Raw genomic sequence first — 13,599 nt, forward strand, 5'->3', positions numbered from 1 at the left:
GCTGAGGCGTCCCAGTCATCTGTCTCCGCTGGGGGTCAGGCGAGCTTGCCCAGCTAGCCATGGTCTCCACATTGCAGCCTGAGCCTGCGAAGCCTCATGTGCTGTGTAGCCCTAGCCGCTGCACCCTTAACAGGCTGTGTACCCTGCACAGCTCCAGCTAGCCAGAGCTCTTTGCACTTTCTGGTTCTGCTCCACCAGAGGTCCTTGCTCCATCTGGTTTATCTCTGCCTGAACCAGTGGTCACTGCACTGCCCAATCCTGCACTGCTCAAGGGTTCCCATCCCTGTCAATACCAGCCACCATTCAAGCCGCCCAAGGGCCTCCGTCCGATACTACCACCACGCCACACCACGCCAATACCAACGCTGGCCATTGACTTCTCCTTGCTTTCTCCCCAGTTCCTAGTTTTTTATTGTACGTTTCTAGTTTTCAGTTCTCAGTTTCCAATGTTAGGTTTTGTTTTCATGTATTTAGTTTAGTGCTTTGTTGCTGCAAATAAAAGCTGCCTCTTTCAGTAATCTCTTTTGTGTTCGAGTCTTGCATCTGGGTCCAACTCCAGCCTGCTACACAACACCACCATGACATGTTTTTGTTTCTAACTTGTCCCATGTGAATAAATGAAAAAAAATAAATGCAAAGAAGTTGCATTAAATAGGAACTATTCATATTTAAGTTGAAATGTTATACTAAACTATTTTTCACTTTTTCTGGAATGTTTATGGTTTATGACTTGTTGGCTTTAATCCATAACCAGACCTGTTAATTGTAAACTCGTGATTTTTTAAGATAAAATATTAAACAAATAAGCTTTGTATTTACCTTACTTTATCCTGTCTCTGTAATTACATGCAGTACATTGCTCCCCTTTTCTTATGCCTTGTGTCACTGCTTTGTATTAGGTTTTTGTGTGTTTTCACGTTCATTCTTTTCTACTAATCCCTGAGTCAGCACTTTGAATTGTTAGTCAGAGCCACTATTTGTACAGCATGCTTCAGACACATGCGGGATTTCCCCGAACTGGTGTTCAATGGAACATCTGAAATCTGAAATGTTTGTTTATATTTGTGGGGTAAAAAACAATAACAAAAAAAATCCACAACATTACTGTTTAGATTTTATCTTATTATTATTATTTCCTTATCTTTTCCTTTCCCTTCTTCTCTGTCGCCCTCTCACTGTTTCTCCCTCTGTTCCCGGTCTTGTCTCGTCATGAGAAACGGATCAGTAAATTGCCCAGTCGGCTGGAAAATTGGATTTTGTATTCTTCAAAGTGCGACCGGCACTCTGTGTAAGCCCCGCCCCCATCCCCTACGAAATGTCTTGACGTCAACGCGCAACACCCCCTCCGCACTCCGTCCACCCAAGCAGAAGAGTCTCCATCGGCGGCTTTAACTGGCTTACCATACACGGGAAGCACCTGTGAAAATAAACACTAAACGGGACCTTATCGTCGCCATCGTCGGATATGGAAGCGGCAAACCCCTCCAGCAGTCACTGCAGGTAGGAATGACAAGGCTGGATGACAAGGCTGGATGTTAGTGAAAAGAGCCTAATGATTGTCAAGGCCACTACGCTGTCTAATTGGAATGTGGACGGTGTTGAAGAGGGTCTAAAGAATAAATCCTAAGATTTACATAAAGCATTTTGTGCGTTTTGAGAAACGTATAATGAAGGCAAAAGTGACAGGACGCTTATTTCTGAAGATTAGACCAGCCAATGAGGGTTTTCCTCTTATGAAGTGAGCTTGTCATAATATGACAGGTGGAAGCCTTTACCTACAGCGTGAGGGAAGAATAACCTGCATTGTTAATATATAAAACTGCAAATGTCATTGCTATCTATCATAATGATCTAGTCAGACTGGTTGCATGTTCGCCTACTTTACAGGCCTGTCTTGTGTGTCTAATTCAAAGCCTGGGGCTTAGCAACTACCGCGACTAGTCAAGCTGCCTTTTGTGTTTTCGGGACTTTGTGTTCGGAATGCCAGAAATATGTGGCAGTCAGGCTTCAGAGCCTGAATACAAATTTCCCGCAGCACCACGGACAGCTCCACACGATACCAGCCCACCAGTTCAAGGGAAGGAGAGCCCTTACAAACTCACTTCCTGCTTGCTGTTGTATAATTGAACATAATCACAAAGTGAGCTCAAAGACAAACGTAACCTAGATAAACATTGAGCTCAATTGAAAGGCAGGTAGGAGAAAAATCGAAATAAAATGTACTGGCTTACCCATATATTACTCTATATGTTGCTAGGTAGCTGTGAAAAACTACTGCCACAGGACTAAAAAAGTAAATAACATCCAGGTGTTATTAGCTCTACAAAAGCAGAAGGCTTTATAGAGGTTCTGCTTTTAAGATTCTGCTCTGTAAAATTAGAAGCTACTGTAGAGGATGACACGGAAAACAGCTACTTTAACTTATTGCAACTAAATTTGGTTTAGCTAATGAAACATGGATTGTACTGAGTTTTTCACAGTTTTTTTACAAGCTGTCATTTTGACATGACTTTAAAATGCTAACACATAGTAGAAATTGTAAGGTTATTATGTAATTTAAAAAACAGGATAATCTAACAGATTAACACCATCATACAAAGATGGCTAAACATCAAGTTCTTATAATTGTTATTTGGTAAGTCTAGTTGGCTACTCAAAAGTAAATTCATCTTGTTTATGGGGAAAGTTTACTTCCCCTTAAATAAAAGGTTACAGCAGAATTACAGGAATGAGAGCTGTCATCATGTTCTTGCTGAATAAGAGATGGTTTTATTGCTATGCTACATATTATACACCCCTGCTGATGTCTCCATGTTTCCATTGCTTGGGTTTATAAATCACTGATAAAAAAAAAAACATGCAATGGTTAAATAACCTGACATGCTGTCATTTATTCTCCACCTTCTAATCCAGCAGACGTTTGTACAGCCATGTGTTAATCTTCCTGACTGGTGTTCTTGTACAAAGCTGAAAATTAGTTATTATTAGAAGAATTAGTTATAGAGCCACAATTGCAACTGACAGACTGGATAATGATTCAGTTACTTTCAGTTTCTTTCTTCTGGATAACATTTTTGATGCATAGGCCCCTGATATATTTGGCAGCTGGCCTACTTTCTTACTTCATGGAAATTTTATGACTTTGACTGAACTCTCCATCCCAGTTGCCAAAACGTCTACTGTTGCTAAAATAATTCCATGCTAGGTTTTTAGCAAAGAAACAGGTGGAATATGGAAAAGATAAGCCAGAACATCTAATTCTAATCAGATATAGCATATATCTTAGATGGGATTTCTAGAGTCTTTGGGCTTTCCCCTGCTTCAGCTTGATCTGGTAAAGGCCACGGCCTGAAGTGTCCCTGTATTTTAACAACAAGGCTTGACTTGAGGCATTGAGGGAACATTAACAAGGTTATAGCTTTACTACCACATTTATAACCAGAATTACAGACTGGTTCAGGCTTTATATAATGTAGTACCTTGGGGCATTCCCAATCAAATCAGCACCCCTGAATTATAATTTGCCTGGTGCACTCAAAATAGCAAAGTAAAAGCCCTTCAGTGTGTTGCACCCTGCATCATTGAATCATATTTTTACAGTGTTCATTTCTGTGGGTTTTTACTCCCACATTTCTCCTCCAGATGATCTTTTCACTTATTTTTAACATCGCTTTTGCTGAATAGTGGGTAACTCTACCAGTGCAATCAGTGAGACAATGAGCATTAGCTTTACATGAGTTGTGGAAACTTTGTCATCACAAAGGGACACACTTTAGCTGGATAGACAGGTCAGGCTAGTTGATCCACACAGAAAAGCCTTAACTGAACAAAACTCATTAATCTTTCTATTTTTTAGAGTTCTGACTTTTAATGATTGCCTATAGAAGTTAAAACAACTTTCAGTTGAAGCTGTTCTGCTGGTTCTTCTGTTTTCAACAATGTCTTACTTTTGTATTCTCAGTTAAAGCTGCACATGTTGACTTGATATTGTTTATGTTCCTTAACACTTTCATATACAGTTATGAAGACTATAAGGAGACAGCGGACTGGCTGCTTAACCGTACAAAGCAGCGTCCCAAAGTGGCCATCATCTGTGGTTCAGGCCTGGGCGGTCTAGCTGATCTGCTGGAGGAGAAGACAGTGTTCAAATATGAGGATATTCCACATTTTCCCACCAGCACTGGTAAGCGGTTTCCTAAAACTCATTATTACTGTCTGGACAGTGTGCATATTCATGCCAGCAATGGCTAATGCTACACGTGTGCTGTGCAGTGCAGGGTCATGCAGGGCAGCTGGTGTTTGGCAAGCTGAATGGCTGCGAGTGTGTCTGTATGCAGGGGAGATTCCATTTCTACGAGGGTTACAACATACAAACGGTAAGCAGCAGTATGTAGAGATAATCTACTGCTTGTGGTACCTTTTATTACCCAGATTAGACCATCCTTTTCTTTTCTGATGTCACATTGGCTACAGCCATCTTATATAGAGTGTATAGTTATTTCACAATAAAAATAAGTAATAAATTACCAATATTTAAACTGGCGTTGTGGGATTACAATTATAAATAGCTGCAGTTCTAAGAAAATGTTGGTTCCACACAAAGCAAAAGTTAAACTATTTCAGTCTGCAGTAAATACAGAGACATGACTGTTTTTAATCATCTAAATAGCAGTGAGGCTAGTATGGCTAAAAACAGTCATGTCTCTGATATGAGTTTTATATTTGTTACAGCCCTAGCAAGTCTGTGTGTTGTGTGGGTGCGTTTTTCTCATCCAGTAGTTTAGCTTCCACCCAGCTCGCCCGAGGAGCCAGTGGACAGCTGGCTTTATTCAGCAATCAGCCACCTAGCAGCATATAAGCAAGTGAAGAGCTGGTTAGTCAGTGTGTGGACCAGTCTTGTGTGGGGAGCTTTAGTTGCGTATTCTGCTTATGTTAAGAAAGCTTGGTGTTTTCTTTGAGCTACTGTGAGTAGCAGATACCTGGTGTTTACTCTTTGGGATGTAACCCATTAATTGTCCACTTCCATGCTCTGCTCTGCTGGGATTATATTTGATCTAACTGCATTTTGAATGGCCTCCATGTGAAAATGTGCAAAGATATACATTTATTTGTTATTGCTTTGCCTCATGAGCAGCTTTCTGTCACAATTTCTATCCCAAATTACAGAAGAAATCCAGTAACGAAAGAACAAGACAAATAAAAAGCAGTCATCATTCAGAGTTTTCATTAAAAAGGTTATTATATGCATATGGGACTGAGACTCTGGCTCGGCACACAGACGAAGTGGTGTACTCATTTCACATTCATATGGTGTAGTCGTTCCCTCAGCAGAACATTCAGGGTCTTCAAGACTGTATCAATCATGTTTCATAGAATAGTTTCATAACTCATGAATCAGCATTATTGTGCTGTGAAAAAACAAGCAACTCTGGAACAAATACAACATTTCCATTACACAACCCAACTCGCTTCTGTGTCTTGAGACCTTGCTGATGCAAACGATGCACTGTACTGTAGAATTCAGCCAGCAGTTTAAATTCTGACATAGTCAGTCACACTGAGAAAAACATGCAGTTCCAACTGCCGTCAAAATAGATTGTTGCTCTTTAAATTGATGAGTCAAAATCAGACTTTCTTCCATAAAGCTTATATTCTATGAGAGAAAGCTGTTCTCTGAGACAATTAACCCTCTCAGGCTCAAATTAAACTTTTTGTTGCTAATGCACAACCAAGTCCTGCAGTGGTACTTCTGAGTAAAAAAAAACCTCATAAAATATGTATGTGGGGTAATCAGGTTGTTAGTTTTTAACTGTTGCAAATCGGCAACGCCTGCCTTGAGAGGGTTAAGACTTTCTCCCAAATAGCCTAGTGACTTTTAATAAGCACTTACATAGAATAGAATAGAATAGAATAGAATAGAATAGAATAGAATAGAATAGAATAGAATAATCCTTTAATTGTCCCACAAGGGGAAATTTGGGTGTATGACATCAAGGATCAAGGATAGGTACAACTTGAGGTAACAATTTACCAAGTTTGTAGAATGATCAGCTGAAGTGCTGAGATGACAACCAGTGTGTCACATTGGATTGCCCTTTGGCCTGTGGAGACTGTATCCTGGTTTGACTTTTATTACCCGCTTTCACATGCCATATCCACATAAAATTCTCCATATGACCCCCCTGAATCATAAAGACACATTTTTTTTTATAGTAACAGAAGGTCAGATGCTTTATAGTCCTCTTATATCCAGTTAGAAGTATAGACAAACAACATTTTAAATGTCTCTAGATGAATCGTCTGCATATGCCACCCCCCACCTATGCCAGCTTAAGTAAAATTTTCTACTACAAATTTGCTTTTCTGGTAAATGGTAAAATGGTAAATGGCCTGTATTTATATAGCGCTTTACTAGTCCCTAAGGACCCCAAAGCGCTTTACATATCCAGTCATCCACCCATTCACACACACATTCACACACTGGTGATGGCAAGCTACATTGTAGCCACAGCCACCCTGGGGCGCACTGGCAGAATGTACTGGACTTTGTCCTGTGTTATGGTCCTTAAGTCCTACTTGGCAACCTGAAAAAAATAAAGCCAAGATAACATTAGATGGGATGTTTTTATTAACCATGTACAGTAACTGCATGGCTCAGTGTCACTCTGATGTTTGTCCGCACATTTTAATTGTTCCAGTACTTTGCTTAATGACAGAATATCTGCCAAATTAAAGACACGCTTATCACAACTGTCTTGTGGTTAGGCAGATCAGCTATTGTTACCATGGCAATACACTCATCTGAAACATTTAGTATAGTAAAGATTACACCAGCAATAATAAGTGCCTATAATTGATTACTTTGTCTTATACAATGAATATGTTTTTTTAGAAGAAGTATTCCACCAAACATTATATCATTCGTTTGCTTTTAGAGGTTCTGCAGTCCTGTTATTACACACGGCTCTGCTTAAATTTTGTCCATGGAACAAAGTTTGTTGTGGGCTTATAATATGCAAATCCTATATCAAGCATACCAATGTTCCAAAGTGACAGCACTGACCTTATCAAGATAGCAAGCTACTCGATAACATTTCTGCACTAACTAGCAGAGCACTTTCATAGGCAATTCAATCTCTAGGGGAATGTGAAATAGAAAAAAACAATTTCTAAATGTGACTGCAGTGAAAAGTAGCAACAGTCATTTATGGGCCATCAGTTGCCATATAAAGGTTAGCACAGAACCACCACTGTACCACACATGCGCAAAAACCTACAGTAATAAAAATCTTACTGACATCAGTGCATAAAGAAGCTGGCACTTTTATAATGTTTGCTTCATATGATGAATTGTTTGCTTTGCTATTATTCCCAGGTTACCTGTAACTTCCTTCTGTAATTTACTGACAAACACTGAGACCATAAAAGAGTGACAGCTGCTGTCTCTGAAGCATACAATTTTTATCTTTCCAGGTGACTTACCCAGTGCGAGTCTTCTATCTGCTGGGTGTGAGCACTCTGATTGTGACAAATGCAGCAGGAGGACTCAATGACACCTACAGTGTGGGAGACATCATGCTCATTAAAGATCACATCAACATGCCCGGATTTGCAGGACAGAACCCTCTGTGTGGGCACAATGATGAGAGGTACAGAAACACTCGGGCAGGGCAGTGAAAGGAAAATCTGTATCTTATACATTACTCCTGTGTCTCATTCATGCATTAATTATCCCTGCAGGTTTGGAGTGCGGTTCCCATGCATGTCAGATGCATATGACCGTGACCTGAGAGCCCTGACCAGAAAAACAGCAAAGGAACTGGGCTATGACAGCTTCCTGCAGGAAGGGGTATACTGCATGTTGGCTGGCCCAACATATGAAACCATTGCTGAGTGCAAACTCTTGCAGAGGCTGGGGGCTGATGCTGTGGGTTAGTACAGCTCCTTCATCCTCAGTTCAGATAGTGTCCTTTTAAAAGGTACCATAAAGGGTTAAAACTTCATAACAGTACATCTACAAGAGCCACCATACAGACATTAAAAAAATATGAATACGGAGAGACGAATTACTTTGAAGATGTACCAACAGTTAAATTTCTGCAGTAATATTACCCCAACAGTTGGAACTAGTGGAAGCTAACCCATATGGAAAAGATATATATAAATCTTATAAAGTTTGTATCTGTCTTGAGTGAAAACAGATATAAGATCCCTTGAAAAAATTATATAAATGAGACTTGTATGTTTTGGATACTTACTAAAACAATATATAAAAGTAATGAGAAAGTGGCCACTTTCATGAGTAAATCATATAAGCCTTATATGATTCACTGTATGAAGTAGGCCACATCTTATGCAAGTCTTTTACAAGTTTTTACTATTTCTTTTCCATATGGGAAAAAAGCATCAGTTTTCACCTGATTCACAGGACAGTGCAAAAACAAGCTTATGTGATACTACAGAGTTTTCCTGTCTGGTTCAATTGTCCGATATTGAACCCCAGACTTAAAGGTACACAAGATATGATGGCTTAACTAAATTAAAGACCTAAAAATGACTTCAAAATCTATGCATGCAAAATGTTGTTTTGTATAAAGGATAGTATTTTTCATTTGGTCCTCCTAGTGATCTATTATGTATTATGTATGAGTCTGTATTTGTTACTTATTTGTTCAGATCATTGACAGACCAACTTGGCACCTGGCTCTCCTGTTATTATTACATAACCTCCAGTTTTTACAAAGTCATACAGTATGAATGACTTTGCAATTCTTCACTCTTGAAAACGCTTCTTCTAATTCCCCTGTTTCTTTCCCCCCACACTTGTTTTTGCACATTATGTGGTAGTATACAGTTACACACAATTATACTGCACAATACTTTTGTGTTTTTGAAGGTGAAGTTGGTTTAAATACAAGCTCTGTTTTCTTATTTAAATAATTCAGCTCTGTGGTTAAAATAATAATTTATACATGCAGAGTCTACAAGTCAACAGTAAATGGTTTGGATTCAGGCTATGACTGGAACAAATCAGAAAAACTATCTGAGTAGTGTTATTTGTGATTTGTTGTTATGACAATACAGAAGGAGGTTTATGTTACGTGATTGGACTTGCTTATTGTTTGCCTTCATTACAGTTTTATTCACTTGTGCTCTTTAGATCCATCCATGAATAAATTCTAATTCTAAATAATTTGGTGGAGATCAAACTGGGAGCCGTAACACTGCCTCCCAGTTTGCTGTGCTACTTCCTCTCAGTTTGTTCCCTCACTACAAGAGATATTACTGAACCAAGAACACATCATAGAGCTCATATGATTCATTTCCACCTGTGCACATGGATCGAGTACCCTGACTTTCTTTAATTTACACAGATAATAATGGCATTAAATTTTACTTTCAAATTCAAACCAATAACTCCTTTCCAACACTTACTGCTCCGCTTAAGGGGCACAACACAAGACACCTCATCACTAAATCAGTTTCACGTGCACCTTTTTCAGTACCAACTTGAAAAATCAGCTATCATCAGAGATCATTTTTTCATCCTTGTAACCACCGGTTCACATCATATACATCACAGCATACACCCTCTTACTCTTTTTTCACTGTATAGCAATTGATGTTTTGTTTGTGTTATTATGCATCATAATGTGATTTAGACTTTCATGTCCTACAAAGCAAGAACTTGATATAAACCAGTTTTAACTACATCAGATCAGTTGCAGTAAATGTAGCATGTTTAATGGTAAATATTTTCTGTGTAGTAAAATTGGCAGAAAAAGATGATACATTTTGAAAGTTGTTACCTGGGTTCATTATCTTTTTGAGTTTTACTATAGTTTACTTTTACATATGTCAGTTCACAGCCAGAGTAGTTGCTAAATTATAGGAAAATATGCCATTTATGACAGAATAGTTATTACAAGATAGCTAATAAAAATGAATGTCTAAGTTCATGAACTTTCACTGCCATAATCCTTTTAAAAAAATTCAACACTTTATGCTACAGACGCAGCAACAAATGGCAGACAAGTTAATTAGGATCTTAAATACATCATATAACGATAAGAAAATGACTCCAAATGAATTCTTAATAAGCAACTGTTTGCTAAAACATTGGATATACCTATGTTTATTTATGACTTTAATAATATAGTCATATTGGCTTGTTTTGCTGCTCAGAGGAGGGCCACTATCACAATTTTTTAAAACTATCTTAGTACTACTTTTACACTTAAGTTTAAGCCTACTTGTTATGGCATGTTCGTCATGTTCTGTGAGGTGTTAGCTTGATTTGGGTTGGTAACTACACATTTATAAGAGAAAGCCAAGCCATGGAGATTAATTAAGCAGGGATGATCTAATAGAAATTGCTATAAAGTTGCATTTTGTGAAATGAAGGATCCTGTGTGACCTATACCACAGTGCTGAAGTCAAACCACCTTTTCTTTTTAACGTGTCTCTTTCAAGGTTCAGTACTAACTGAGATGTAAAGGAATGTTTTTATGTACTCAATTAAATGTCAACCTCTACCCTCTGTCTAGGTATGAGCACAGTCCCGGAGGTGGTGGTGGCTCGTCACTGTGGCACACGTGCCCAGGAGGATGTGGCTCCTGACCGTCGCTTACGTGTCTTGGGCCTGTCCCTCATCACCAACAAGGTTGTGACAGATTATGAGAGCAATGAAAAAGCAAATCACACAGAAGTGCTGAAGACTACTGAGCGCAGGACTCAGGAGCTCCAGAATCTTGTGAGCCACCTCATAGCCAACCTCTAGTAACATCATCTACTATCTGATGGACCAATTGAACATTTTAGGCCTTACAGTCAAATTTGTGGTGACAGAATAATCATAGCTTTGAACAAAAGGTAAAAATGGTGCTTTGTGGGATAGATTATTATTTGCTATTGGGTAAAGTGGACATTTAGGAGAAGTTATAAGGTTTAAGATTTTAAGGGATTTAGCACTACCTCAGCAAGAGCTGCACAAATCAACAAATGTGATCCAGGAAACGTAAGCCTGAATCCATGCATCCATTCCAATGTTTCAACTTTCCACAGTCTCAGATATCACAGATAAATAACTGTAATAGTAATACTTTTACAACCACCGGTGTGCATTTCTCTCCTAATGTAAGTGCCGCAGGGTAGCTGGGGTTTTCCCTGTACTCCCTATTATTATCACAGTGGCAGCAAATTCTAATCTGGGTCCTTGTTGAAAACCAGACTTGAGTATCTGAGTGAATCCAAACCTTTAAGATTTGATGGTTAGTTTACGCCTTCCTTCCTCTCTCCCACTCATATTTTTGCTGCATGCATGCATGCTGCAGTTTGTCTTTAGCGAGAGCAATGCGAGCATCTACTACCTATGAATCCACCATTTATCTGTTTCAGGTGCATGTGGAAAACCCTGCTAGCTTATGGACTGGACTTATCAACTGGCATTATTTAGTGGTTTCTTCTTGTTAAGGATGCACTTTTAATAATTATTTTACCTGTAAATCAATGTGGGCATATTTATTATACACTTTAATCAAGAGTTTTATATTTCTAAGCAGGCAGACGACATATCTATCCAATGTATTTATCATATAATACTGGCCTACAAATAAATAGGCCAATCTCTGATATCATTCCTAATATTTAAAGAAGAAATCAATGAGTTTCTTAAAAGTTTGTCAAAAAATGAAAAGCACATGGTTTTAGTAATCTCTTACTGTAGATCAGCCGTTACAGTTATATATATATATATTTATACCATACATATATCATACATAGAGAGAAATCTAACTAATCACACAAAAAGCACACGGTATAGTCTGAAAGATATACCAGCAGTCTTGTTAAATGGTTGTGATGTGTGAGGGTTTTTTTCTTTAGTGGACTGCTTTATTTGCACACTGTGAGGCCTTAACACTGTAACATCAGAGAGGGCTGGAATACCTGCAGTTTTCAATCTTTTCTGTGCTCATCTGGAACAAGTTTGCCTGCCAGCTTGTCTTGACCATCTCATTCACTGGAAAGGCCGGAAAAATAGAAGCTCAGCAGTCCAAATTTGGCAATTTGTTTTAGTCTCCGGTTTTCTGGTCTTTCTTGTGGTTGTACTTTATTGGATGAATTAACCCTTATGTGTTGTTTGTTGATCTTATTTAAAGTACTGAGGTCTCAGGTTAGAATTGTATTCACTTATATAACAATGCACTCTAGCAAAGCAATTATTTGCCACACCAGCTTTTGCTGCTATTAAATAAAAATTTGGAGATGACATCTGGGTAATTGCATTTTTTCTTTGCCATGGGTGACTGCACACATTGGTCATTGTGTGTGTGTGTGTGTGTGTGTGTGTGTGTGTGTGTGTGTGTGTGTGTGTGTGTGTGTGTGTGTGTGTGTGTGTGTGTGTGTGTGTGTGTGTGTGTGTGTGTGTAAGCAGGCTACTACAGGGGTACAGCCCAAAATCAATCAATATGGAAGTCAGTTTCAAGGAGAAAAGGACTTTCTTCCTCTTTCAACGATAATGAGGTTCAGTGAACAGCGAGATAAAGGCAAACATAGCCCCAAACAAAGCACACACCTCATCAACACATCTACACACTCTCTGTCTGCAGCGCCACACTCTTTCAATCCTTCACTCTAAACATACTTCAAACAGATGAGGTCAGAGTCAGATTGAGATAAAGCGAAAATGGCTGTTCCGTCCACCCCACCTCTCCACTCTCTTATATAATTCATCTACATACAGCGTGCAGCCGTCTGTGGAGCTGAAATATTAATACAAATGAGCCCAAGAGCCAAACAACACACCACTGAGCTTGATTGTATTTGCACATACTCGTAAAAAAGAGTCGCAACTTAACTGCACAGCAAAACACAAGACATCTTCAAAGATATGTAAGATTCAAATAGCTCTCTCTCTGCTTTGGGATGAGAGGAAGTGGAAACGGGACACAGAAAAGCATAGATGATGGGAGCGACTAAAAGAGAATAAGAGAGGAGAACAAAGTGCTTTGACTCTTCAGTCCCTACGGCTGCTGACAGGCTTCATCTGTAATGTAATGTTGATCTATCTATTGTTGCTGTGCCAACTGAGGCTGGGGCTCGTTATTGATTATTATAGGGTGAAAAGAGAAGCTGAGGAAATAGAGCGGGACAGCTCTGCTGAGTTGACACTTTTAAACACTGTCACACATTGTCACACACTCAGCCTTTGTCTCACTCACACACCCTGTGCCCTTATAGACTGTCATGTACCTGTGCTCATATCGGGGCAGCAGTGCCCCTCCTGTCCTGTTACTGAATGTGACTCTTACAAACCCGAGGAACAGCGTTAGTGAGGGAATGTCTCTGCTGACTTTCACACGCTGTCTCCAAATCGTGTCAGCTGCCAGCAGTGTGTCAGCACTGTACCAGTGTGCAGGGTGGAGCTGGAAAATTACTGCTCCAACTCTGTGGGGATGTGACAGGTCAAACTCAGCGCTGCAGCTAGTGGCGTGGTTTATCTCAGTTTATCTGGAGCTTCAAGTTGTGTACTGGTCTTGATTGATTGCAACAAAATTCAAACAAACAGCGCAGACAGCACTGTAATGTGCAAATTGTCCC

General features: G+C 39.3%; 1 protein-coding gene across 1 annotated transcript; it reads left to right on the forward strand.

Annotated features, from left to right (window-relative positions):
* Positions 1-1,356: 1,356 nt before the first annotated feature.
* Positions 1,357-12,268, forward strand: pnp6 (purine nucleoside phosphorylase 6). Its single transcript, XM_004564600.4, has 6 exons — positions 1,357-1,500; positions 4,020-4,183; positions 4,273-4,376; positions 7,474-7,649; positions 7,741-7,931; positions 10,548-12,268. Exons 1-6 carry the CDS (start codon positions 1,466-1,468, stop codon positions 10,778-10,780), a joined length of 903 nt encoding a protein of 300 aa, XP_004564657.2. The 5' UTR covers positions 1,357-1,465; the 3' UTR covers positions 10,781-12,268.
* The last annotated feature ends 1,331 nt before the right edge of the window (positions 12,269-13,599 follow it).

This window comes from Maylandia zebra, linkage group LG7, assembly GCF_041146795.1.
Source record: "Maylandia zebra isolate NMK-2024a linkage group LG7, Mzebra_GT3a, whole genome shotgun sequence".
In the NCBI taxonomy this organism is placed as follows: domain Eukaryota; kingdom Metazoa; phylum Chordata; class Actinopteri; order Cichliformes; family Cichlidae; genus Maylandia; species Maylandia zebra.